The following is a 27,793-nucleotide window of genomic DNA, read 5'->3' as shown; positions in this document are numbered from 1 at the left end:
ACATAAGGGAAACAATATTCCAGCTATTCTTCAAACGGGCATAAAAACTTCACCCAGGGATCAAACTCAGAACCACTCAGACACCTGTTTGATGCCCTATTACTCTCCTTTTTAAAGGTCTAAGATGCTTCAGGTTAAATTTAAAGAGCCGTAACCAATTCAGTTTAAGATTTAAAAGTTCTTGTTAATATCATATTCAAAAGGTCTTTTTAAAATTAAAGCTTAATTTGGATAAAAATGTAGCGGCCAACTCTTATTGTGGGATGTGTTTTTTATGGATGTGCAGTATTCTTCTCTCCACCTTCACATTTACAATGAAATTAGTCTTCATGCAGAAGTATTATCACTTGATACTATCAGCATTCAATCAGGTCATTTGCCTTTCAATTAACAATTTATGATGAAACTATGTTTCAATCGAGTTAGTTTTGCAATAATGAAAAAGATAATAGAAAAATATAAATACAATAATTACCCCCAGTTTAATTTCTTCTTTTTCTTTGATTTAATCTTCTCATCTTCATCCTGTAAACAAACAAATGCAGGAATTCTGTTTCTTTTAAGCGAATACTGCCAAGTTTTTGATACTTTAAATAAACTTTACTGGAAACTTGCATGAGCATAATTTCTAACAATAACATAAAATAAAAGCCCCTTCTAATATATAAGAAATCTCTATTTCACTTTACCAACATGTCATCACATTTGTATGTGAGGTTGCTCACACATTTTGGTTAAGCCAAGAGCTGTTTGTAAAACACGTATGCTGCCCATGATGGTGGTCCCATTTTCAGTCCTATGATCACAATGACCTTTGACCTTCTATCCCCTAAAAGCAATAGGGGTCATCAACTTCATGAGCCCAATCATGCTTTCAAGTTTGAAGATACCCGTACTGGGTTAAGTCGTTCTCAAGTTAATGAGGGGAAACCGTTTTCAATGTTCATATCCCTGTGACATTGACTTTTGACCTATTGAACCCCTAATCAATCGGGACCATCTTTTGCCTCAGCCCAATCATGCTATCAAGTCTGAAGGTTCTAGGTCAAGTGATTCTAAAGTTATTGAGCACAAATCCTTTTCAGGATTCAGGTCCCTCGACCTTTGACCTATAGACCCATAAACTGTATGGGTCATCTACTTGATAAGCCCTATCATGCTTCAAAGTTTGAAGGTTCTGGGTCAAGAGTTTCTCAAGATATTACGCAGAAACTGTTGCAAGTTTTCAGGCCCCTGTGACCTTGACCTTTGATTTACTGATCCCTAAAACTAAAGGGGTCATCTATTTGATAAACCCAATCATGCTACTTATTTTGAAGGTTCTGGGTCAAGTGATTCTCAAGTTATTTGGCAGAAAACATTTATTCTACCAACAGATGGACGGAAGGACAGACTGACATATCAGCACGATCAGCAGGTGCAAAGCAATGTACCCCCTGCTTCTTTGAAGGGAAGTAAAACGGGGAAATAAAAATTAGTTTGATTGTTTAACAAACTGAATTAACTTGCAACTGTCGTTTAGAGATTTTATCTGCATTCCATTTGTGAAACATGGTTTGGTCTTACACTGAACCTCAATTTAATGGAAGCTAGAGAGCAGGTGCTGGTAAGTAACTGTCTGCTTCTGAGACATTAAATATTCAGGTATTGACATATTGTGGCACTAGAAGCATTTTGTAATATGTTTTAGGGATATAACTGTTGAAATGGAAATGGTTCATAAATATCCTGACAATAGGCATTCGTTCACTTAATATATATTCGTGAAAGTTTTGGTTAGATCCCCTGAGAACTGTATAGTGGTTATATGGACAAGCCTTTAAGTACTATTTTGCATTTGTAAAAATTCAACAGGTCATGACTCCTAAATTGGTCATGGTATATTTATGTCCTGATAAATCACATTAATTCATTTCATAGTGGCATTTTTCTTAAGTTTGGGCTTTGCTGCTTTAAAAACTGTTTACACAGTTATACCAGTAAAGCTTATATCAGTACTAGCCAAATAACAGCCTTCTGATATATTTCAAGCATCATACTTGCAGATCTTCTAAACAAGCCAAAAGGCATTCATGTCTTGACAATACAAACAATTTCATTTCATAATTACAAATTCCTTTAAGTTTTGGCCAAATATTTTGGAAACTGTAATAGTTATCCCAACAATAGATATGGCAGACAGATGGACAGACAAGGCTGCATCTATACGCCCCCTACCTTAAATGTTTTTGGGGGAGCATGAAAATCTGACAACTTTATCTTGTCCTTTAAATGTTAAAAGATTCTATACAAAGGGCAAGTAAAATAAAACTAACTAGAGCTATCACTGACACAGTACATTGCAATTTGACGCACACAAGATTGCATAATTATCTGGACTGTATGTATATAGACTGTATGTATACAGTATAGTAACAAAAAAAACAAAGTCCCATAACTATGCAGAGTATTTATCTAAAAGAACGTAACATGCACCATGCACAACTAGGGCTGCTACTGATCACTTATGTGAAGTTTCATTAAATTGTGTGCAAGGGTTCAGAAGATTAGGCGCGCACAAGATTGCATATGCAGACTGTATGTACATAGTATGTTAACAAGAGACAAAGTCCCATAACTCTGCAATTTTTGTTGTTGAAAGAACCTAACATGCTCCATGTTTCATTAGATTATGTCAAGGGGATGAGGAGAGATGGTGCGCACAAGATTGTGTCTACGTATATAGTAAAGTAACAAAAAACAAAGTCCCGTAACTCTGCAAATTTTTTTTCTGAAAGAACCTAACATGTCCCATGCACAACTACTGTTGTTACTGATCACTTGTGTGAAGTTTCATTAAATTCTGTCAAGGGGATGCAGAGAGATGGTGCGCACAAGATTGTGTCTATGTATATAGTATAGTAACAAAAAACAAAGTCCCGTAACTCTGCAATTTTGTTTTCTGAAAGAACCTAACATGCCCAATGCACAACTACTGTTGTTACTGATCACTTGTGTGAAGTTTCATTAAATTCTGTCAAGGGGATGCGGAGAGATGGTGCGCACAAGATTGTGTCTCCGGACAGATGGACAGACAGACAGACAGACGGACAGACAGACAACCTGAAACCAGTATACCCCCCCTTACAACTTTGTTTTCAGTAGGTACAATAAAACAAGGCAATCTAAAAGACAGTTATATCCCCTGCCACTGTTATGGATAGTGAAAGGGTAGATGGTATTGGGTGGAAGCATTGACGTTGTTCAGTATATCTCATAGTCCATATTTGACAGCATCAATACATTTGAAAATACTTCTACTAGGGGTTTAGGAAATATAGAGTGAACACAAAATGGAAGACTCAAACTTCAGACCTCGAGCTGTGACCTTGTCCTTGAGCCAACATGACTGACTCATTAGTTTTGCATATCATCTTGATGAGTTGATCATTTGACCCAAGTTTCATGAAAATCCTTCAAGGGGTTTAGGAGATACAGAGCACACACCTTTGACCTTGAGTTGTGACCTTGACCTTGAGCTTACATGGCTGACTCATGAGTTCTGCACATTGTCTTGATGGGGTGATCACTTGACCCAAGCTTCATGAAAATCCTTCAAGGGGTTAAGAAGATACAGAGTGGACACAAAATGGAAGGCTCAGCATTTGATCTTGAGTTGTGACCTGGACCTTGAGTCGACATGGCTGACACATTAGTTCTGCACACCGTCTTGATGAGGTGATCATTTGATTTAAGTTTCATGAAAATCCTTCAAGAGGTTAAGGAGATACAGAGTGGACACAAAATGGAATTGAGCTGTGGCTTTGATCTTGAGTAGACATGGCTGACTCATGAGTTCTGCATGTCATCTTGATGAGGTGATCATTTGACTCAAGTTTCATGAAAATCCTTCAAGAGGTTTAGGAGATACAGAGTGGACACAAAATGGAATTGAGCTGTGGCTTTGATCTTGAGTAGACATGGCTGACTCATGAGTTCTGCATGTCATCTTGATGAGGTGATCATTTGACTCAAGTTTCATGAAAATCCTTCAAGAGGTTTAGGAGATACAGAGCAGACACAAAATGGAAGGCTCAAACCTTTGACCTCGAGCTGTGACCTTGACCTTGAGCTGGCATGGCTAACTCAAGAGTTCTACACATCATCTTGAGGAGGTGATCATTTGACCCAAGTTTTATGAAATCCTTCAATGGGTTTAGGAGATACAGAGTTGACATAAAATGTTACAAACAGATGGAAGGACGGAGACCATTCCTATAACCCCCTACCACTTGTGGCGGGGGATTAATAACTTATAGTATAAACTTACTGAACGACTTGCCTGTCAATATAGTCATACTATTTGCCCAAGGTCCAATATTTTACTACACAACATCAGAAATAAATTTTGCCTACGTTTTGACTTTAGCCAAGCAAATATGTCTTGAATATAGACCAATTATACAACATGAGCTATTGACAAGCAATTTATAAAAGGACTTGTGTAATATTTATCTTCATTTTTATCATTTTTTTAACCAAATTGTCAACACTATGATATCACAATCAAAGCTGACACCCTTGGTAGACTTCAAGAAACCAAGGGCCATCCTGAACTGTTTAGTTACCTTTTTCCTCTTCATATAGTCTCTCGCAGTGACTGCCTCTGATATTTTAACACCAAACTGAAAATGATTCATAACATGTTTTTCACTGAATTAACGAAACATTAGAGTGAAATTTTTATTTATGTGTTGTTTTTTTTTCACAGTGAAAGATATCAATTACATTTTCATTTTTCACTGGAAAGACTCTATAAAGTTTTTATTTTGCTGGTAAGATCAAAATTACTTTCACTCATAAATACCACATCTTAAATCTTCTCTTGTGGCTATGCCACTCGTGAAATTAATGCATCTGGTGTTCACTTGTGAAAAATATTTAAATCTTAACTGAAACAAACAAATATCCTTTATATGTTACAATGCACAGTTCTTAATTTCATAAAGCTATTCGGGACACCCACAAACTGCAGAGATGTCCACGTCTGGAGAACTAAAGGAAAAGTGTGTGGCTAAACAGCACCCCAATGAAAATCAAAGTGCATGGCAAGATGGAGGACCTGAAGAAGATGTCATCCTTCATTGCTGGATCAAGGGTGACAGTGTAGGCGGAGAACTCCAAGAAGAAGAAGACCCACAAACTAAATTTTATACAAATAGCTGTTTTTATTAGGAAATATCGTAACCCTAAGTTACAATTTAGAAGTTTTGTTTCTTTTCAAACTTAGTTCAGTTCTCATACTACTACTTACGTTTGTAGTGGTTAAACTATTCTGCTGGCTACTTATATCTCCAGTTTGACAATGATCACTGAGGGCTACTTACATCTCTTGCTGACAAACAACCACTGCGGGCTTATTACATCTCAAGTTCTGGAGGAAGTGAGGGGGTAGGTGTAAATCCCAAATAAAGCCCCAGGTGCGTAACTGCACATGCTGTACAACATTCCTATTATAGTTTCATGACTCAAGTTCAAATACTTTTTGAGCTGGTTGTAACACAAACTTATAGTCCCTTTACGCATATTTTTGACTTAGACAAGGGATATAATTCTGAGCTGGCAGAGTGAAATCCCAAACAAAACCCAGATGCACAACTTCACATGCTTGATAACAATTCTGTGGTGTTTCATGACACTGAATCAAATACTTTTTGAGATATGCAAAATATAAATTCAAACAGATGGACATACACACTAACAATGATTATCTTACAAGCTGTAGCTTTTCCACAGATCCATTACAAATTGTATCGGAATGACAGAAACATTTTAGAGAAATCTAGACAGCTTTGAATGATTAAGGGAGTTCTACAGGTTCGGATCATCTCTTTTTCTACAATGTAGAATATAATTAAACACTGAGTGTTTAAAACGTCAGAGTATACATTTTTACTGAGAAATTCTGCAAATAAAAAAGATATTGTTGTGTGCTTAATTTTTTGCTGAACCGATCTGAAGAATTTGGACCTCAAACACATCTGCATAATGGGAGTCTATGGGAAAATCACAATTTTGATAATATGTTCACAAATAGAATTTTTTCAATAATGTAGATTTTAATGAAACTTCTCTCAGTCTTAAATACACATATGGTCTATAATACAATGAAATAAAATGTACAGGTCTGTGTGCTTGTTTTTGTAATAAGTGCCTTCGCACATTACATGCTGATTTTAAGACATTATTCAAACTATTTAATGTGTCAAAGGGTTTAATATGACATTTTATCATTAGAAAGATTGCTATGTTGCCGTTTTATTAAATTTACTCACAGGTTAACATTAATTCATAGAACAATTTTCATTTCTGTATAAGGAGTCCAGGCTTTATTCTACGTTATCTGGATGAATGAAGTCATGCCATTACTTCCAGTTTATTAGACAGGCAGAACTACCTTAAAAGTGTTGGAAAAACTAGACCATACTTTTTTTTTTGACATGTTAGCTTACAAAGTCAACACACTGATGGTTCTAACTACCCTGAACATGTCATTGTCACAAACTTGTTCCAGTTCATGAAAGTAGCCTGGTAGAGCATAAGGGTGCACTTACTCTACCTAGCTATAGAAACAGTGATGTGGTAGAGTATCAACATAAAGTGTGAAAGGTCTTTGATTCCAGTTCCTGTCAGGGTTTTAATATCTCTAGTCTCTAACAACCTGTATTTGAAGGGTATCATACAATCTGACTAAAGTACTTGATCTTCTAAATGAAGATCTGAGGATGACCAATTCACATTCATCTTTCTGTATATTTGGATTTCAAATATTGCTATTTTTATTTTTGCAAATCTATTTTTATTTGAACCAACCAGACAACTTGTTTCAACAAGCATCTGACTGAACCATAAAAATAGCGTTGAATGTAACAGGGTGAGAAAAATGTGCAGTCAGTCTGGGGCTCAACTGAGCTAACCAGCTGCCTGACACATATTCTCCCCTTTCGCGACCATGTCCGTACCCTGACATCTGATACCTCTCAAAACACGAGGGCGCAGTCAGGATGTGGCTGTCATAAGAATTATAGATATGAAAAACCCAGGCTAAATATAGATTTTTCAAACTTCTACTTTCACTTTCAAAATGTTGAAAGCAAGGCTCTGATTGGCTAGCGGAAGGGTTGTCAGAATGAGTCTATCAATAGCACATCTTCAGATCCAAAGCATAGCTTTAATTGAAGATGTACTTTAGTCAGATTGGGGTATCATACTGCTCCACTATTATATATTTTTAGCAAAAGGAACATTGTACCACTGCTTAGCAATCCAAATTACTGCCGAGTGTAAAATGAAATACACCCAATATAGACAATACCTAATAAAAGTATGTCAAATTGATGTTTCTGCTCTGAAGACTATTTCCTTCATCATGATTCTTTTTTTTAAATGAAAATATTAAATGCTGGCTTCTATGCAATTTTGGATAAGATAAAATAAATGTATTTACTTTCTGGGAAATATATGGACATTTTCAATCGTTTCAAAGCTTTCAACTTCAAATGTATGTTTTGACAAAATTGCGAATAACAATTTTGCATGAATCTTTTATTACAAATACACACCTCCTTTCCAAATGCAATTTATATATATATAAAAAAAAAACAGTACTCTGTTATTATGTATATGTATATCTACAGTCAAACCTGTGAACAAAGACCACTCTTCAGAACAAGCAAAAGTGGTCTTTGTTCACCGGTGGTCTTTATTCGGGGGGAAGGGTCACTTCTCAGTTAGCCATTATCATGCTGATAAAAAGTATTTTTACAGCTTTTTGCTTTCTTTATGTTCTATGTATTAATTCGGCCGTTGCAAACTTGCAACTTTTCAATCAAGCAGTAATTATTATGTTTGCTATAATGCGAAAGTCGTGAAAATTCGGCGGATTTCAAATATTTTCATGCCAGAACTGTCCAGCTTGGTCATTATTGGGGGGCAAATATGACCCTTGGGAATGAATTAGGCCCGTCGCTGGTCAGGGTTGCCAGGTGGTCGCTATTCATAGCCTTTTTATGAGCATTTTTCTATGGGGGGACCAGAGACCAGTCGTTGTCGACAGGTGGTCGCTGTTCACGGGTAGTCACTAGCACAAGTTTGACTGTATATGTCTATAGATGCCAGAAAATCCCTGACTACAACTGAATTTCTAGATGCCAGAAAATCCCTGATTGCAACTTAATTTCTTGATGCCAGAAAATCCCTGATTGCAACTTAATTTCTTGATGTCAGAAAATCCATGACTACAACGTAATTTTTAGATGCCAGAAAATCCCTGATTGCAACTTAATTTCTAGATGCCAGAAAATCCCTGAACTTAATTTCTTGATGCCAGAAACTCCCTGATTGCAACGTAATTTCTAGATGCCAGAAAATCCCTGACTACAACTTAATTTCTTGATGCCAGAAAATCCCTGACTGCAACTTAATTTCTTGATGCCAGAAAATCCCTGATTGCAACTTAATTTCTAGATGCCAGAAAATCCCTGATTGCAATTTAATTTCTTGATGCCAGAAAATCCTTGACAGCAACTAATGTTTAGATGCCAGAAATCCTTGTTTTTAGATTAAGACAATTTTTTGAGTGGTTCTGACACATTCAGATACCAAACAATTTCTAAACTACTTATTTCTCTAGTTGCCAGGCAATAATTTAGTGTTTAGTGGTACTTACATCTCTAGTTGCCAGTTTATCACTAAGACTCTCAGCTCTAACCATATCTCCTGCTGTTATGGCATCTTCAATTTGCTTTTCAAGCCCGGACTTTGGAGCACCATCTGTGGACACTCCATCCTGTAGATGACTATTAACCCCTAAATATTTCTCAACTTCTTTGAACTTGTCTGAGCTAAATATATGGGAGAAACTATGAATTTATAAAAGTGACCCACAATTATTTGTAGTGGATAATAAAATAGTTTGGGGACTGATGTAACTGCAATGATTTTTTCACATAGAATGTAAATCTAAACATAGTTTTTAAAAAACAACTAATACTGCCTAATATAGTAATGTCTCGTGAAAATATATCAAACTGTAAATCTCAGTTTCTTCTTATTATTATTTTCTGAATACAACACAGTGAAATTTTAACTTTTAACTCTGTTAATTCTTAATAAATATAAGGCCTTTTGGCATCAAAATTCATAAAGATAATGAATTTATTTGAAATAAACAAATGAATGTAATAAAGAATTAAAAACAACAGAACCTTTCATCAGATGACAGTGTATTTGGTTGTTGTTGTTTACTTTCTGTTGGTAACTGTACATCATATTCTCTTAGAACAGCTCTATCTTCTTCAGATCTCAACTCATCTGTAACTGTAAAACATACATAACTCTTAAGAAAATGTAAAAATTCAAGAAAATTCGGTAGTTAAAAAGATAGTTTCCCAAAATACAATAAAAATTTATTCACTTGAACAAAATTCAAATTCCACCCTTCGCTCTAACTCATCAAACGGTCCCGGAAAAATCTCTATATAATGTATAATTTAAATGACTTGAACTACCGATTACTCGAACAAATCTTGCCAGTCCCATCGAGTTCAAACAAACTAGGTTTGACTGTATAGGCAAAATGTAAAAGATTATTAGGCTGCATAAATGATATGAAGTATATATATAATTAAGCCATAAATTTCGTATAATACTTTCTGCTTCCAACTAGACATGACATATTCAGTTTTTAGGGTTACTACACCATACATGACATATATAAAGTTTTATTACAGTCCCATCCAATAAACACAATCAATTAACGCATTCAGTACAAATATACAGTGACAATGTTCAACAAGTCTTTTTTTGCCTCCATTTCATGGTGAGAGGCTTATAGTCATATAAGATAATCAGTGACTGTGAGGGACTCAGAAAGTATTGTTGTTGTTCTTCAATTTAAATTTTCTTACATCACACATTTATAACAAGAGGACCATGATGGTCCTGAATCGCTCACCTCTTCCCACATGACACAGTTTTGAGTATGACGTCGTTTTTTCTATTATTTGACATAGTGACCTAGTTTTTCAGCTCATGTGACCCAGTTTTGAACCTGACCTAGATATTATCAAGATAAAAATTCTGACCAATTTTCATGAAGATCCATTGAAAAATATGGTCTCTAGAGAGGTCACAAGGTTTTTCTATTATTTGACCTATTGACCTAGTTTTCGAAGGTACGTGACCCTGTTTTGACCTTTATCTAGATATCATCAAGGTGAACATTCTCACTATTTTCATGAAGATCTCATGAAAAACATGGCCTCTAGAGAGGTCACAATGTTTTTCTATCTTTATACCTACTGGCCTAGTTTTTGACCGCACATGACCCAGTTTCGAAACTGACCTAGATATCATCAAGGTGAACATTCAGATCAATTTTCATGAAGATCCATTGAAAAATATGGCCTCTAGAGAGGTCAAAAGATTTTAATAATTTTAGACCTACTGACCTAGTTTTTGACCGCAGTTGACCCAGTTTCAAACTTGACCTAGATATCATCAAGATGAACATTCAGACCAACTTTCATACAGATCCCATGAAAAGTATGGCCTCTAGAGAGGTCACAAGGTTTTTTTATTATTTGACCTACTGACCTAGTTTTTTAAGGCACGTGACCCAGTTTCAAACTTGATTTAGATATCATCAAGGTGAACATTCTGACCAATTTTTATGGAGATCCATTCACAAGTATGGCCTCTAGAGGGGTCACAAGGTTTTCCTATTTTTAGACCTACTGACCTAGTTTTTGACCGCACATGACCCTGTTTCGAACTTGACCTAGATATCATCAAGATGAACATTCAGACCAATTTTCATACAGATCCCATGAAAAATATGGCCTTTAGAGAGGTCACAAAGTTTTTCCATTATCTGACCTACTGACCTAGTTTTTGACGGCACGTGACCCACTTTCGAACTTAACCTAGATATCATCAAGACGAACATTCAGACCAACTTTCATACAGATCCCATGAAAAATATGGCCTCTAGAGAGGTCACAAGGTTTTTCTATTATTTGACCTACTGACCTAGTTTTTGAAGGCACGTGACCCACTTTCGAACTTGACCTAGATATCATCAAGGTGAACATTCTGACCAATTTTCATGAAGATCTCATGAAATATATGGCCTGTAGAGAGGTCACAAACTTTTTCTATTTTTAGACCTACTGACCTAGTTTTTGACCGGACGTGACCCAGTTTCAAACTTGACCTAGATATCATCAAGATGAACATTCAGACCAACTTTCATACAGATCCCATGAAAAATATGGCCTTTAGAGAGGTCACAAGGTTTTTCTATTATTTGACCTACTGACCTAGTTTTTGATGGCACGTGACCCAGTTTCGAACTTGATCTAGATATCATCATGGTGAATGTTCTGATCAATTTTCATGAAGATCCCATGAAAAATATGGCCTCTAGAGAGGTCACAAGGTTTTTCTATTTTTAGACCTACTGACCTAGTTTTTTGATGGCACTGATCCAGTTTTCGAACTTGAAACCTAGAATATCATCAAGTAGATGTTTCTGACCCATAATTTCATGAAGATCTTGTGAAATATATGGCCTCTAGAGAGGTCACAAGGTTTTTCTATTTTTAGACCTACTGACCTAGTTTTTGATGGCACGTGACCCAGTTTCGAACTTGACCTAGATATCATCAACATGAACATTCTGACCAATTTTCATAAAGATCCCATGAAAAATGTGACCTCTAGAGTGGTCACAAGCAAAAGTTTACGGACGGACGGACGCACGGACGACGGACACCGCGCGATCACAAAAGCTCACCTTGTCACTTTGTGACAGGTGAGCTAAAAATACTGTCATAAAAATAGTATACTTAAAAGAATTTTTAATAAAATAAAATTTCCTATGAACTAAATTTATAAAACATGACTGATGTGTTAGGATGGTGTAAAAAGAATAAATCCTACAAATGACCACCCTGCTGTTAAGACCAGTATCTAAAATAACCATAAACTAGAGATGCTTTTGAGAAAAGCGCATGTCTCCCACAACTGCCCAATGAAAAATAACTAGTTTTTCTGGATGGCCTAGACGAATGGATCCAATCAGTAATTCAAGGGCCATAATTCAAAAGTGCCTAAGCAGATTTGGCTAGTTATCAAACTTGGCCAAGGTCTTATGGTCAAACACATTTTGTTCAAGTTTGGTGAAGATCCAATGAGAAATGTTCGACTTTGAGCGCAGACAAGCTTTGTGACAGTGCTGCCCAATGAAAAATGACTAGTTTCTCTGGATGGTCTAGATGAATGGACCCAATCAGTAATTCAAGGGCCATAATTCAAAACTGCCTAAGCGGATTTGGCTATTTATCGAACTTGGCCGAGGTCTTATGGTCAAACACATTTTGTTCAAGCTTGGTGAAGATCTGATAAGGAATGTTCGACTTAGAGTGCGGACAAGCTTTGTGATAGACAGACAGACACACACACACATACACAGACAGACACACAGACTGGAGTAAATCAATATGTCTCCCACAACACTGTGTGGTGGGAGACATAATGATCTTAATAGCAGGAATTAAGTTTGTATTACCATTCTGAAGAATCGTCTTTTGCAGATGTTTTATACGTTTCTCAGTTGACCTTTTTGTCACTTCATCTGTCCTTTTTTGTATGGCTTGAAACCTCTAAAGAAAAGAAGAAAGAATTAAGCTTGCAATTAATTCTCACTCTTTCATTTCCTTAAAATTCTGCATCTGAATTTAAGTATTTAAATCTTGAATTAAAACAACAAGAAGTCCAAATGAGCCTACACTGCCCACTTGAGGAGGACTGTCACTTTAAGACATTGCTTCTGACCAAATTTCATGGACACTATACATATTATATCACTAAAATTCAAAATATACCAAGTACCAATGATATGAAAAAGTTCAGACATTGATAATCTGAATTTGTTACAGCCTCAGTGCTTGAGTTTATTAAATACATTTATATTCTGATTCCTATTAAAATTCATTTGTTTTTGCGCTTTTTCTGTACAAGCTATACAGTGGGCAGATTCTGACTAGGGTTACTGGCAGTCCTGGTTCTCAGCTAGTTCACAGGATGGTCGCAGCAACTAGTTCATGGGATGATCACAGCAACTAGTTCAAGGAATGATCACAGCCACTTGTTTGTGGGAAGCTCACAGCTACTTGTTCGCAGAAAGTTTGAAGCAAACTATTCCCGGCAAATCCAATTTGCATGTGAATACCAAATAAATATCCTGCGATCATTGTATCATTCTATTTTATCAAAAGTGTTTGCGGTATATTATATTTCTATAACTCATGACGTCTACATCAGAAAATAAGATAGTCAAGTTGACAGACTGTAAAGCATAATTATAAACCGTAGCTCAAACTGATACTGGTTCTCAGCTTGCAAAAGCAATCGCAGTTAAAGTGTAATTGCGAATGCTAAACATTTCGACCCCCAAGACATTTCAACCCTAAGACACTTTGACCCCTAAATTGAATTTCCTTGGACATTTCGACCCCAAAGATTTTTCAACCCCAAGACATTTTGACCCCTCAGAATTTTTTTTATGTTTTGAGGTTTGTTAAATTGTTAGTTTCTGAGGATAATAATGACTTTAAAAACACAATTTAGGAAATCTTTTTTATCAGGTATGTCTATGTCTATATTCTACTGCTTAGCAATGGTTTACAATTATGACTAACTGAGGCGCGTTGTCAGAAATAGTAAAAAACACAGAAATTATTTGCATCACAAAGATACGTAGTAAAAGAAATATTTTACAGGCCAGGTTAGAAGTAAAAGCAGGAAGATGAATTAGAACTGATAGAAAGGTGGCAGCTGCCCACCAAATATTTCCAAGCTTGGACTAGCTTGCAAAGACCCAAGTAGACTGTTCAAAAGGCATAAACTTCTGGGAAAAAGGAGTTTGCATGATAGTGCGTCTTTGAATAAGGTATCAAATAGTTCAGGTTTCTAGTTCTTCTAAGGTGACTATGTTCAACAACAACAAGGTAGTGCAGGATCTTATATATGATTGTAACTGCACTGATCTTATGGCGTTGTTCTAGGGTTTGCCAGTTTAGTTCATTTAACATTTTGGAAACACTACTGGTGTAACTGTAGTTATTATAACATATATCTTGCTGCTGATCTTTGGACTTGCTCTATTTAGTGGGTTAATTATTTTTGCCATGGATGCCATGTGGTGGAACAGTACTCTAACTGGGATCTAACATAGGTTTTATATGCAACCTCTTTGAGTCTTTTATTTGGTGTTTTGACATTTTGTTTAAGGAATTTTTTTGCTCTGGATGTTATGTTGTTGATATGATTGGTCCATGATAGGTCTTTGCTGATAGTAACACCTAGATATCAAAGTATAATGATTATCAGATCTTTTTTGAGGAAATAATGTGAATGAGTTAGACCATTTAGTATTAATACCTGTATGTATATAAAATGATGTAAGAATATACAATATTGTTTGTGTACATGAGTAATTTGTAACTACTGCACACAATTAAATACTCGTAACTATGAATTAATCTGGAATATAGTTTATTCAATTTAACAATCAACAGAAATGTTTACATCTGGTTGATTAGGTGTTTGTCGTTTGAAACATAGCATACTAAATCCTTTAACACTTCATTGATTAATTAATCAATGGCACGTGTTAACTCTCATTAATATTGTCTATTGTGTGGCCCTTAAAGACTTAATCTTTGGACATCAAAGTGGTCTCATTAGGACAGTCCGGAAAACGCAGATATGCTAATAACTTTACTATTTCATGTTTAACTATCTTCATACCAAAATATTAATAAAAAACACATTCTTCGAAATATAAATTTAATGGCATTTATAATGACATTAAATTAAAACTGATCCATTAATATCTATATCAGTTCACAAAGTCCACTCTCAACTTGTCTTGCTAGTATAATTGCTGGTACAGAAAGCCTCAATGGGATTCGATGGTTTTGGCCTTTTGTTGTTTTTTTTTAAACAAAGATTCTGTCATAATACCATCCCGTTGAGACGGGCTGGAATAAGACTAGACCCCCTTTACTGACTTTAGGAAAGTTGGAAAAAATTACCGTACATTCGGTCCAGCAATGCCTTAAAATCTGCCAGACCAAAAAACTATAAGCCGGACAGAAAAAAAATGTCAGTGTACCGTATATGCTGCTTTTTTCCATCATCTATGAGCCAGGTGCGATTTTTAGTCCATTTCTCATTAAATGTTTGGTCAACCCTCTTATTTTTGTACATTTTTTTAATTTCTCTATGATTGTAAGGCCGTATAAATTTACGTTTCTTTCCCAGTTCTGCCCCGGTATAATATGTTAGTGATACTATTTTGATGGTGATACTATTTTGATTTGTTGTCCTAGATGTTGCGGTTCTCGAGGTAAGATAAATGCTGGTCAGTCAGACTGCATCTGGATTAAGAAACGCCAGATCGCGAAAAAATTTTCTGGTCCGGTCATGTCAGTTGGACCGACAGCTTTCTGAAAATCTGCCTTTACCTTACAACTGCAGCCCATCTCGGTGGGACGTTGCAAGACTACCAGACCCCCTTTACCATACAAGTTCAGCATTCTACTTCCATAATTATTGAAGCCCCTGAATATACAGTCCGATATCCCTGCATTACACATTTTAACTAATATTTGGGTGTTTTCAGGAAAGAAAAATACCTCCCAAGTCTTGGAAGAGATGCATTTTGGTTTAGATTTTTTTTCATCAATTTCAGCTATGACAGGTGAATCCATCCTTATCTGCGTGTCTCTTCTGAGTTCACAAGTACCAATTCATGATATTTTCTGCTGACTGTCTGTGATTTTTTCAAGATGAAAAAATAAAATATAAGATTCATCTGTATCTAAAAACGCTTGAAGTCATGATCATATGTCAGAAAACGCTAAATTCAGACCGCGTTCGATTCCGTTCCGTACCGTATATACTTCTCCGACAGTCGGCAATCATTATCATTTAAACGATATAAAATAGGCTTCATGAAGAGCTTTTAAACAGACGTGTGTAACAAAAGTATATATATAAGCTTAAATAAACATAGCTATTTAGAGAAAGCATTAAATAATATGTGAGACAGATATGCTACATTTTAAATATAGTTTGTTTTCAAATATACTGAGGTAAAAAGAACATGCTGATTTTAAAACATACAAAATAAGGCATCCAAGCAAGTTGCAGTATTTGACTGTGTAACGAATGTGAAATAAAAACCCGCTTAAATAAGGATGTAGGCCATTTGCCCCCAGGACATTTGTCCCCCCCCCCCCATGAAAAAATGGACTTCTGGACATTTAACTCCCCCCCGCACACACACACACACACACGCACACGCACACACACACTCACTCCCACTCCCCTATAATACAGTTTGCCACATATAAAAAAAGAAAGGCGGCACCAGTAACACTGCGAACTATCGACCTATTTCTCTCAACTGTATTCTCTGTAAAGCTATAGGACATATGTGGGTGCTTCCAATCTGTCCTCGCACGTTAATTCTGTATGATCTTCAACACAGTTTTAGAGAAAGACGTATCTGCGAAACTCGGCTGATTGAACTTACAGGCTATACTTTGAAACAACATCGCTTCTGGCAGCCAAACGGACCCGTCGTAGGACAGACATCTGAACTATCTCTGCATTGTTATCATTTGACTAAGTGTTGTAGAAATATAAAGTATAGAAAAAGTAAAAAAAAAAAAAAAAAAAAAAAAAAAGGAAGCAACAAGTACTAGACAATCACATGAAGTGGGACACAGCAACGGTTCCGGAAGTTACTATGGACTTGAAACCGGTTATTTTCACGCAAATTATCATTCTTTATCTACACCATATATGTTCCAAAGCCACGGAACAGTGTAAATAAAAGCTATTCCCGCCATGTTGAAAATCATAAAAAACGTCGTGAGTGTGAAAACGTGATGATAGATGGGAAGCAACTTTGTGTTCTAGAACTTTACAGAGAACCTGTGCTGTTCATTTTCATCTATCATCTACTTCGCATTGCTTTTAGTTTGAATTGATTTTCATTTATTTGTATCTTCTACGTTTTTTCACCTTTATGCTTTTCTTAGTACTCTTGAGTGAATTCCTACATATTCTGATGTATAGTTTATACGTAGAGTCTTATTCTCCCTAACTTGTAGTCAATGTAGTAAGTAATTTAAGATAAAGGTAAGGGTAGATTTCCCGCAAACACAGTTATGTTGCATTTGCTTTTCTATTTGCTCGTCTATTTGTTCTTTTTTTTTCTTTTCGGCTTTTAAAATTATATATATACTAACTATAATAGCTGCCAAAACAGTTGCATATACCCTCGTTCACATGCATGAGCACGTTTTAATGCTTACTTTTTTTTTAAATTCCCTGTAGAAATATCTTATAGCATTCCCCGATTTTCCTTATTAGGTGATATCCTAGATAGGTGCCTTACATAGGTTCATACGTTTCAATCTTATGTAAATTATTAAATATGACTAATTTCTGACCAAATTACTTAAATTTGTCTGTATTTTCACAATGCCGTTGTAGTTTGTATAGTTGGTGTTATTCATACTTAATTCTACTCTATATAGTTGGTTCAAAAGCTCACTTCTTCTTCCACCATTACTGGCCACATTCAACGATCTGATTTGTATTTATTTTCCTATCTCATCTTATCTTAACTAGTTTCTATATTGTATATTTGATACATATAACAACACTGGCGGCTTCTATATCGTTAATAAGTACACCTCGTTTAAATGGGTCAACCGTGTTGTTGTACTTATATATTACTATAAAATGATTCTTCCCCTTCCGTTTGGATCCGTCCATGTTTACAAACACGTTTGTTTATTTTATGGACTGTAGTACATATGTACATTTCCATATTGTTATGGTTGTCACAGTAACACCATACTATTATACGGAAAATGATATAAAAAGAATGTTAGCAAAGTTATGAACTTATTGGGCGAAATAGCTGCGTGATAAACAATATTTTGTTGAAAGAGTAAATTTATCACCACCTTATAGTGTCATATTACCTCTTTATTATGTCATAAGAAGTATTATTAAACTTCATTTTCAGACTACGTGGAAATTAACATGATTTTTATACGTTCCTGTCCTTGCGAATGCTACAAATCAATTACAATGACACAATGCATGTTGTCTAGACATGATAAACCCACTGTTTATACAGTGCCATGCAAAATGTATGTTATTTAAATAGGAACCCCGAAAACATTGGTTTAAAACGTGACAGTAACGGTATGCTTACATGTATTGTGCATACAGTGCGTGAACACTTTTACCTTAAGTGAAGAGTTTCTGAACTCAGTTAAACCATATATGGCAAATAGATGAGTCAGCCAAACAGATTATATGATTAACTGCAAATGCAAACATGTGCTATGAGAATCTGTGTTAGGTCGAAGGAATTTTGAAGTAATTATACAGACAACTTGGTTGTGAAACAACTTTTCGTCTTTAAACTTATAAAATTAAATTCATTGTTTAAATGACAATGGTATAACTTTATTCCATGGCTGAAATGTAACGGTGGAATATATTTGTAACTTCCACTGTTAAAACGCTGCGACTGCACATAAACGCGAAAGAAAATTACCTATAAATTATGGGAAATTCTTTCAAAAATATGTTTCAATATAATATAGATGTAAATAAATATCTACAAGAGGTCCATCGTATCAAGTTAAACGATATATAGAAATATACTCGTACAACTAGATCTATATATATTTTTTCCTGTTATAAAGTAAACATAGTGACCTCTTTACTAAATGTGTTTGAAATAAATGAAAAGACAATATGTCCTTTTTACATTTAAAATTGAAATATCGTTCAAACGTGGGCACCAGATTTAATATTATCAAATGATCCGTATACATATTTTAATTATCAAAATGTTAAAGTTTTTTTAAGATAATTTTTTTAACATGGGTTATGACAGTGACATCAATCAGTGTCTAGTGTTAAACCTGTCTGTGATAATTTTGTGCAAGTTTCGTGATTGTTAAATGCGGAGATTTTAAGGGTCATCTCTTACCGAACTTGTATGATGATATCTTCTTGCCATATGTATCTGTTTGAGTCTGTTCAGGAGATGCAATGTGCAAAACTATTTTTTTCTTACTTGTAGTATATCATCTTTGTACGTAGTACACTATTTAATAGGACAGCTAAATCAACATTAAACGGTCGTTCAATATATTAGAATTATTACAGACTTATGTCTTTTAATGAGCTTATTCATCTTTAGGCCTATAGATAAATCAAATAGGCAATTATAAAACTAAGTTCGGTTATCAATACTATACTCAGTTCCAAAAGAAATTGTGCACTTTTTAAGTTTAAATATTTAAAAAAATTCCCCGACGTTTTTGTTTCATTTTTTCATACACTAACTCTCAGGTATAACTCAAAATCTAAAATGCACACCAATTTGTTTACGAACTGATTTAAAAATTTTTTCCAAACATTATAAGTTTTCATGAAAATAACCGAGAAAAAATAACAGAAAACTAATTGCACACTTTCTTTTGGAACTGACTGCCTCTGTCAACTACGTAATATTTGATTATATGATGAATCTTTACTGTTTTTACCTTTGGTTTATGAATTAATATGCATTTAATAACACATTTGTTACATTGCTTGAAAGACTATTTCGTAAGTGCTGATCACAATAAAATCCTAAAGGCACTGACCTCCAGATTTTGACTAAAAAATATTTTTCTTTCATATTGAGGTTAAGTCGTATTATGAACATTAAAATATGAGTTTTTGTTTCTAAACTACTTTAAAAGTGCCCCTAAAAAAAAGAAAAAAAAAAAAAAAAAAAAAAAAAGGAAATGACCGCGTCGGGAATCGAACCCGGACCGCCGCGGCAATAAAAGAAGTATTCCGCAGTCGCTACCAATAGAGCATTGGAGGATTTAGTGTCCAATGAACGTTAAATATACATATTTATAATCGAGGCAGTTTACCTCATGTAAAGCATTACAAACGCTTTTCGATTTTCATAGTAAAAATAGTGAAAACAACTAATTCTCATGTGTTTCGTAACATATACAAGTGTAGTCTGTCAGTAGTTAAGTTTCAAAGCATTCTTAAGAAATATAGCATTAATTTCCAGATATCTAACAATTTTATTTTTGTTGTCGAACGATCTGGAGGCCAGTACCTTTAATTAGACTAGCAACTATCCTGATAATACAGAAATTATCACAAAATTTCGTTTCAGATTTTTGTATTTTTTCTTTTATTTCATGTAATAGTGACAAGTGCAAGTCTATTTTACAGCTTTTGTGGCATTTGATGTTAACAAACTTGCACACAATGCTTAACATGATAGACCTGTTTTAAACTGCTTTTATCTGTAAATCCTTCTTGTTCTTTTAACACTATTTAGTGTATTTCATGCTTGCAAATACACATCGTGTATTACTTTTATTCTCCTGTCCATTCTACTTTTAAATTTCTTGTACAGGCGCACAGCTGCACGTAATACTCGAAAAGAGACATGATGCAGTATATATAGACAGATATTAACATGGAATCACTAAGAAATATTTTCAACTTACCCGTGTCAGAAAATGTTGAAAAACCTACTTCGGCTACTACTGCTTTTTGTATAAAAGTAGTTTATTAGAATATGACTTTTTGTTTCTTCGTAATTGCAAAACGGACATTTAAGCTGTTCCGCAGTCAGGTTCCCATAACTTCCAGTTTTTGGTACTTGGGTTACATCACATCTGAATTTACTAATTATAAGTGCTGTCCAGTGACTTGGAAAAACCAACAATACATATACCTATTTGAGTCAGGTGAGCGATATAGGACCATCATGACCCTGTTGTTTAACAATTATCAAAATGCTTCTTAAGTTATATTATTTGCTTGGTTAGCTTCTATGGTTTCAGAGATTTTATTAACTTTCACAACAGTAGTCTTTAAGTGCCCTGTGGCGGTCATTAAAGTCTCCCTGCACTTAAACTCAGTGTTATATCTTCTTGTCTTTTGGGTATTATTAAGTCCATTCATTTTTTGTTTAATGGAATTCGCTTCAGCCGATGTTGGGATAGAAACGGGCATGGGGGGAGGGGGACTGCATACTTCATTTTCTGTCATGATTAGACTCGGTCAAACCTAGTCCGCTATTATTTTGCTTAGTTGTGTTCTATGTTTCCAAGGATCAGTTTTAGATAACATTTTCCATCACAACAGCTGTCTTTAAGTGCTGTATGGCGGCCGTAAAAAGCATCCACGTACTAGAACTTACTGTTTTATATTTTGACGGTACTAGGACTGGTGCGGGTTTTATTAAGTCTCATATAAGTCTGCTATAACTTTGCTTGATTGTGCGCTATGCTTCTAAAGGTTCTTCTTATAAGTTTTCTAATGTATAACAATATGAAAAATATGTCAGTTGATAACGGAAAGGACATAGCTCTAGTGCTGTTAATTGTTTTCGGGATGTTCTGGCCATACAAATTCATTGAAACTTTCATAAAAATTGCTAACGAAAGTAAAGTCTCCATTCTCGAAGTGTCAAAAAAAAACAACAATAAAAACAACAACAAAAAAACAAAAAAAACAAACAAACAAAACAAACAACGAATTTGTTGATCATGTGTTTCAAATATAATCAGTAAAAGCTATAAAACCCGTTTAAAACTGATACATATTCTCACAATCTATATAAAATCTATATGCCATTTTAAGTGACATGAGTAGGGTCTATGCATATGAGATAACGGCAATAATTATTTTTGAAGCAAAAACACAAACTTTTAATTTCTTGAAGTAAAACGCACGGCACCTTAGAATTCGAGATTACGAGTTTCAACTCGAGGTGTATCAACACCATCCTGCAGTTATTATATACTGATATTATCATGTCGCGTCAAAGCCGTTTGTTGTCGTCGTCGTTGAGATCGAATGTTGTTTCGCATTCATCACCATCGGTCTTACATTTATCACTTGGAGCGTCTTTTATAATGGCAGGTTTTGGAATACATAGAAGTACAGCACCAAGTATAGAAGATATCAGTAAACAACATGCTGTAAGTATAAAATACAGATAAATATAATATACAAATATTGTTAATATATTTGTATAATAATTATATAATAATTCTTTAGATGATTTTATTTTAATACAATACTGGAGATTTTTAAAAACAAATATCAAATATATTTGTGATATCGCTACATTTTGATAAGACATATTAATTATGCAAGTCATATACATACCTGCCACAATAATTGACTGGTTGTATGTTCCACCTTGATCAACAAGCACACCTAAAATATTATACAAATAGATGTGTTAGGAGACTGTACAGCAGAAAATGTGCAACAACATTTGGTACTGAAGTGTATAATTTATATATATATAAAAAAAACTGGATAATTTTGTGAAAACATGTGCATGGCATTTTATTCCAGAAGATTTGGCTAAAATATGATGTTCTGTCAAGGCAGCGCATTTAGACATACATGTAAATAGGAATTGGACAATCAATAAACTAGGAAATCAATTTTATTCTTCTCCAGAAATTTATTCTGAAGTCATAAGGATATGAGGAGTCCTGAAGTGGATCATTTGTTACAATAAAGATTGTCCAAATAAACACTGAACACCTCCCATATCTGAATTACACAGGCTACCAGTTAAATTTGAACTTAAGCGACGCTGAAATAAACCCAAAAGCGATTTCTAGGCGAACATCATTGTCTATTTTCTTACCTGCGAATACCGGACCAATGATTCCGCCTGCTCCTCCACAGAAGAACTGTAGTCCGACAGCAGACGATATGTAATTGATTCCAACAAAGTTCACGTGTACCCCTGCAGACACTACATAACAGCATCCATAAAATAGCCCTACGAAACACACATATATAACATGCCCTGAATAATTATCCGCGATAAATGGATAAACTAGCGTTGCTGAACCAAATATCGCTATAGAAACTGAATATATAATGACGTTATCAATTCTATGTGTGTTTGCCACTAGCCCTGTTAAGATACGACTCACAGCCGAAATTATACCTATCAGAGCGACTAGGAACGCTGCCTGAGCTCCGCTGTGACCTTTAGATTCTATATAATGTGGTAAATGAAGATAAACCAGAAATGAACCAATAGAATATATAAAGAACGATGAACACATCAGTATAACTCCGCGGTTAGCCAACACAGAGACGTATGTTCGAATCACTGCAAAAAAGTGATTATTATTGGAACTTAGTTTAGATCTGAGCCTGTCTCTATTTCTTTCTGATTTAGCATGCCTTTCCATCTGACTTGGAAAACATAACATACCACATGTAACAATATTTGCAGACATTGCTGCTAAAATTACGAAGAATCCTATGGAACCATAATAATCACGTGTTGCTTGCATTAGTGGTGCGAGAACGAACACACCTGTTCCAACACCTGATAAAGAAATACCTAGCGCCAGATCTCTTCTTTTGTCAAAATTGAAGCCTATTACAACCAAGCTAGCGTTGCATCCAAGGCCTGCTCCTATTCCTAGAAATGAAAAAAATATTCTGTAGGCGGTGATTTTCCAAAATATCTCCCCATAGAACTTTAGCAGTTACACTTTATCTAAAGTGTATGGATATAAAGATGCTCCAATTTTAAAAAAAAAAGAGGTTCATTTTCAGGTTTTCTCAAGTTATCAGATAGTAACGGTATCCCAAGTTTTAAAAGAATCATTCACGGCCATTTTGATATATGACTAGATGAAGAAGATAAGGATTCAAACGTAAATGAATAGAAGTTAGGTGAAACAATATATACATTGATTACCTCCAATGATCCCACACGTGAGTATAGCAACTCTTACGTTTGTTGCAAATGCAGTCCCTAAGTACCCTATGATAAAGAAGATACCAGACAGCACTATAGCCACTCTGCAGCTGAATCGGTCTGTCACAATGCTCGAGACAGGTGCTGAAACCAGGTTACAAAAATTACAAGTAGGTATGCGTACGCCATTTTCAAAAATACATCTTGACAAACTGAAACAGACTTGAAAAATAATTATTGCTAGGTTCTTAATTTGAACAATTGCATAGAAACTGACTTCTCGGAGGGAAATTTGTTTTATCTTCTTTTTTTACAGTTCATTAAGGCAGATTACGTAATGACAACAGATTACGGTGTTTAAACTGCACAGAAGTCAGACGTCAAATGTCTTTCCTTCACAAATTTATTTCACTAGGATAAAGATGCCAGAGAATGCACACTAGTATGTCATTCCTGGCCTCAGGCAAAAGTAAGTAACAGGAATACATTACATACATATTAAAATGGATTACATATGATTGTACTATTTATGTCTTATTATATTCTTTTACACAATTGATATTTTATGCTTTTAATACGGCTAAAGCTGGCCGACTGCTTCAGGTATCAGAGAGGCAAACAACATGGCAGTAATGTAATATGATAAACTAGGGGCTCCAGTATACATGTGAATACTACAATGATGGTAGTTGTAAGTCGGTCTGCAAGTATTATATCGGTAATCTTTTTTTTTCAACTTTTTGCGAGATTTTCGTATGGTAAGTCAATATACAGTTTCAGAGAAGGTAGAAAGACGCAGTTATTCGATTAAATTAATTCTAACTCGAATATTCTTTCATGAAATATGCTGCAGATTTAACTAAAACACGAAACACATGACTATTGATAGGTTTAAAAGATATATAGATTGTGCAAGGACACTGTATAAAGGATCAAATTGATTGAAATATTGTTTCCTCACAAAACCATTATGTTTCAATAAAAACATAATTAAGGACGCTCGCTAGTTTCGTAATTTTTTTCTCAATAATAGATTTTGATGAAATGTTTTGTATTAAAAGATCATGTTATGATGTATTGAAAAATGAAATAAAAATACTAGGTCACCAGCTTTGGTTCAATTTAATTTGCCCCTAGATATGGTGCTATTTTAAACATTTTTCAAAATTTCTGTAATCCTAAAAATATTTCAGTAAAGTACAATACTCAGCATAAATTTGATTATCTAAGCATTTTTATAACGGAAAACAATATATCTATTTGAAACATGCTCAGAGAAATCAAAAGAACATGATTTGTAAAGAAAGGAATATTTGTTCAGCAGACCCAATGGCTATTTTTGCATATTTTTGTCAATTTTAAGTTGGTACTTCTGCTATTTATCGAGTTTCACATAATAGAATTTAATCAAACACTGCACATACCTTTGTTTATGTCTACCTAATCTAAAACAAAAAGAAAATTGATAGATCACCATATTAGATTTCGCTTAAATCAAATTACAACGAGGTGGGGTGTGGCGGGCATTTATACAACGCAGGTTGGTACGAAATTCTCATTCAGTGTTTGAGCAAATGACTTAGAAATATATATATATAAAATTATCAAACGGCTGATTTCTTAATAAGCGGATTTTAAGGTGTTTCTGAAGCATTTTGATGGCATAGAACGATGAAAGTTTCCGCCTTTTTTTAACAAAACCTATAGTTTACGAATGTACGGTACGGGTACGGTACAGGATTAAAAATAGCTGTGACTCAATGCAGTGTTTGAGTGCTGGTATAAATAACAGACTCCAGTATATGTCGGATTGAAGCAATTTGAACTAACAGTACTTTAAATGTATATATTTTGTAACCATGGTGATACTTACCCTTATCTTTAGTCAGTATATTATACATTTTGTACATTAAATGCATGCGAACATACAATAATTTGCGAATTTTTGCCGTATGCGACATTAGATAATCACTTCCGGACATGCGCAGAAGACCGCACCAAGTCTGCAGTGAGCTACATCGACTTGGAATGAGCAACTGGCAAATTCAAGTAAATGTTCCACTTATAGGGTATTTAAATCTTCCTTTGAGCTTGAACAATATTTAAAAGTTTTACCAAGGAACCTAGCAACATCCCTCTTTCATTTCAGATGCAGTAATCATAAACTTCCTATAGAAAAGGGGAGTTTTATTGGTTTGGACCGTAACATTAGAGTCTGTGAACAGTGTCCCTACAGTAGATTAGGAGATGAATTTCATTTTTTATATGAGTGTGAATTATTCAAGGCTGATCGTAAAAAAATACCTTCCCTTAATTCATAGGAGACCTAATATGTTTAATTTTGAAAAACTTTTTACAAGCCATGATAAAACAGATCCTCCTAAGTTTGCAGTATTTGTCAAGTTAATAATGTCAAAAATAAAATGATCTACCACTTTCCCTCAATTTTCCCTAATTTTTTTTTCTCTTTTTTAACTGTTTTAATCCAATAATTAAGATATTTTGAAAGTTTGATAATATGTTGTTTTTTTTTTTTACGAACATAAGTCTCAGAATGTTTAAATGTTCTTGTTAAATATTACTGTGGCTAGTTTAACTGTCATTGTGCAAAATTCTAGAATGACATTTCATTTTTCCATACTGTATTAGAAAGTTTCAACGTATTTTACATTGTTTAATATGCTTTAACTATCATTAGGCAAGATTCTTTAATGATATTTAAGTTCACAATATTAATAAGTTTAAAGCTGTTTTACATTGTATAATATGCTTTGACTATTATTGGGCAAGATTCTGTAATGATACTTAATTTCACAATATTAATAAGTTTAAAGCTGTTTTACATTGTATAATATGCTTTACCTGTCACTGGGCAAAATTCTATAATGATACTTCATCTCATAATACTGTATAAGAAAGTATGAAGCTGTTTTACATTGTATAATGTGCTTGATGGTAGACTGACTACTTTTAGCATTGTATTTCATGCCTTTCATGAACATTGTAAATGTTGATGCCCATATGGGCCAAACATAAGAAAATAAACTTAAACTGAAACCAAATTGGCACGGTGTTGGGGTAAATATCGACCCGTCCGGAAAAACAGTAGCGAGTGCCTTTGATGCGAGAAAAAATCAGAATAGCTCTTTTCTTATATACCCAATTTCAAAAGAAAGTCGAGTAGAAAATATTAAGTAATGATTCTTGCATTGATTTCTTATTGATGTATTTACTTAAGCTACCTTAGACAAATATATATTTTTAACATTTTCACAAGCTGTTTCAAATCATTCTTATAATCTATCAACTCAATTTACTTAAATGAATAATATATGCTTATTGCGATATACCGCTAAAAATGTACCCGGCTACAATTCTGCAGAGCCTGGCTATAACAAAATCCCAGGATAAAACCCTCGTTATGTCTCTTTAAATACAAATTATTTTTTAAATACCTCCAAACAAGAGTAAAGCCGAATGTAGAGATCCCACCCATGCTGTCAATGACACACTTTCTTTATATTTTTCCAACAGCACTGAATGAATGACGCCGACAGAATTAATCAGACCTCCAAGCAGGAAGAAAGAACTGAAACTAGCAAATAATATCATCCACGACCAACCGCGGTCAAGGTCACTAAACATATTCCGACCAGAGTTTTCACTTTTGCCGTAACCCATTTTTTGATTAACACTTACATCTGTTAATATATTTCGTAGATAAATGCATCAAATACACCATGTTTTGAAAGTCATGATTATTCGAAAAAAAGTAAATTAGTTCCTACTATCTTCCGATATATAACCTATGCACGTATCTATATTTAGGCCCCATGCTCCGTTGGACACAAAAGTTAGCGACCTGTATGTCAGATT

General features: G+C 34.6%; 2 protein-coding genes across 5 annotated transcripts in view; both read right to left on the bottom strand.

Annotated features, from left to right (window-relative positions):
- The window catches only part of LOC123546558 (protein FAM204A-like), a 26,132-nt gene extending 4,202 nt beyond the window's left edge, over positions 1-21,930 (bottom strand). The window contains exons 1-7 of one of the 2 annotated variants that reach the window (XM_045332939.2): positions 21,911-21,930; positions 15,744-15,880; positions 12,611-12,704; positions 9,246-9,357; positions 8,708-8,882; positions 4,608-4,664; positions 476-525 (exon numbers count right to left, since the gene is read on the bottom strand). In XM_045332939.2, the coding sequence (XP_045188874.2) occupies positions 476-525; positions 4,608-4,664; positions 8,708-8,882; positions 9,246-9,357; positions 12,611-12,704; positions 15,744-15,818 (563 nt within the window). In that variant the 5' untranslated portion in view covers positions 15,819-15,880; positions 21,911-21,930. Of the gene's footprint in view, positions 1-475; positions 526-4,607; positions 4,665-8,707; positions 8,883-9,245; positions 9,358-12,610; positions 12,705-15,743; positions 15,960-21,910 lie in introns of those variants that run through there. The other variant, XM_045332938.2, reaches the window with a different exon arrangement.
- On the bottom strand, positions 21,697-27,793 carry LOC123546557 (monocarboxylate transporter 4-like). 3 transcript variants are annotated; one of them, XM_045332937.2, is made up of 6 exons: positions 27,373-27,763; positions 23,918-24,061; positions 23,555-23,635; positions 22,841-22,978; positions 22,345-22,395; positions 21,697-22,152 (listed from the first exon to the last, which is right to left on the bottom strand). In XM_045332937.2, exons 1-6 carry the CDS (start codon positions 27,596-27,598, stop codon positions 21,995-21,997), a joined length of 798 nt encoding a protein of 265 aa, XP_045188872.2. In that variant the 5' UTR covers positions 27,599-27,763; the 3' UTR covers positions 21,697-21,994. The 3 variants fall into 3 exon arrangements, with proteins under 3 accessions (XP_045188872.2, XP_045188871.2, XP_045188870.2); XM_045332936.2 differs by having other exon boundaries at positions 22,841-23,635; positions 27,617-27,793; XM_045332935.2 differs by having other exon boundaries at positions 22,841-23,635; positions 27,373-27,764.

This window comes from Mercenaria mercenaria, chromosome 9 (genome assembly GCF_021730395.1).
Source record: "Mercenaria mercenaria strain notata chromosome 9, MADL_Memer_1, whole genome shotgun sequence".
NCBI lineage: Eukaryota > Metazoa > Mollusca > Bivalvia > Venerida > Veneridae > Mercenaria > Mercenaria mercenaria.
This window is presented reverse-complemented; position numbering and strand designations above follow the sequence as displayed.

Excerpts from the sequence above, each read along its gene's own strand:
- LOC123546557 (XM_045332935.2), bottom strand. The coding sequence starts at position 27,598 with ATGGGTTACGGCAAAAGTGAAAACTCTGGTCGGAATATGTTTAGTGAC. Across the intron at positions 24,062-27,372 it reads GGCTTTACTCTTGTTTGGAG|CACCTGTCTCGAGCATTGTG; the intron begins GTATTTAAAAAA and ends ACCTGGTTTCAG. Across the intron at positions 23,636-23,917 it reads CACGTGTGGGATCATTGGAG|GAATAGGAGCAGGCCTTGGA; the intron begins GTAATCAATGTA and ends TTTCATTTCTAG.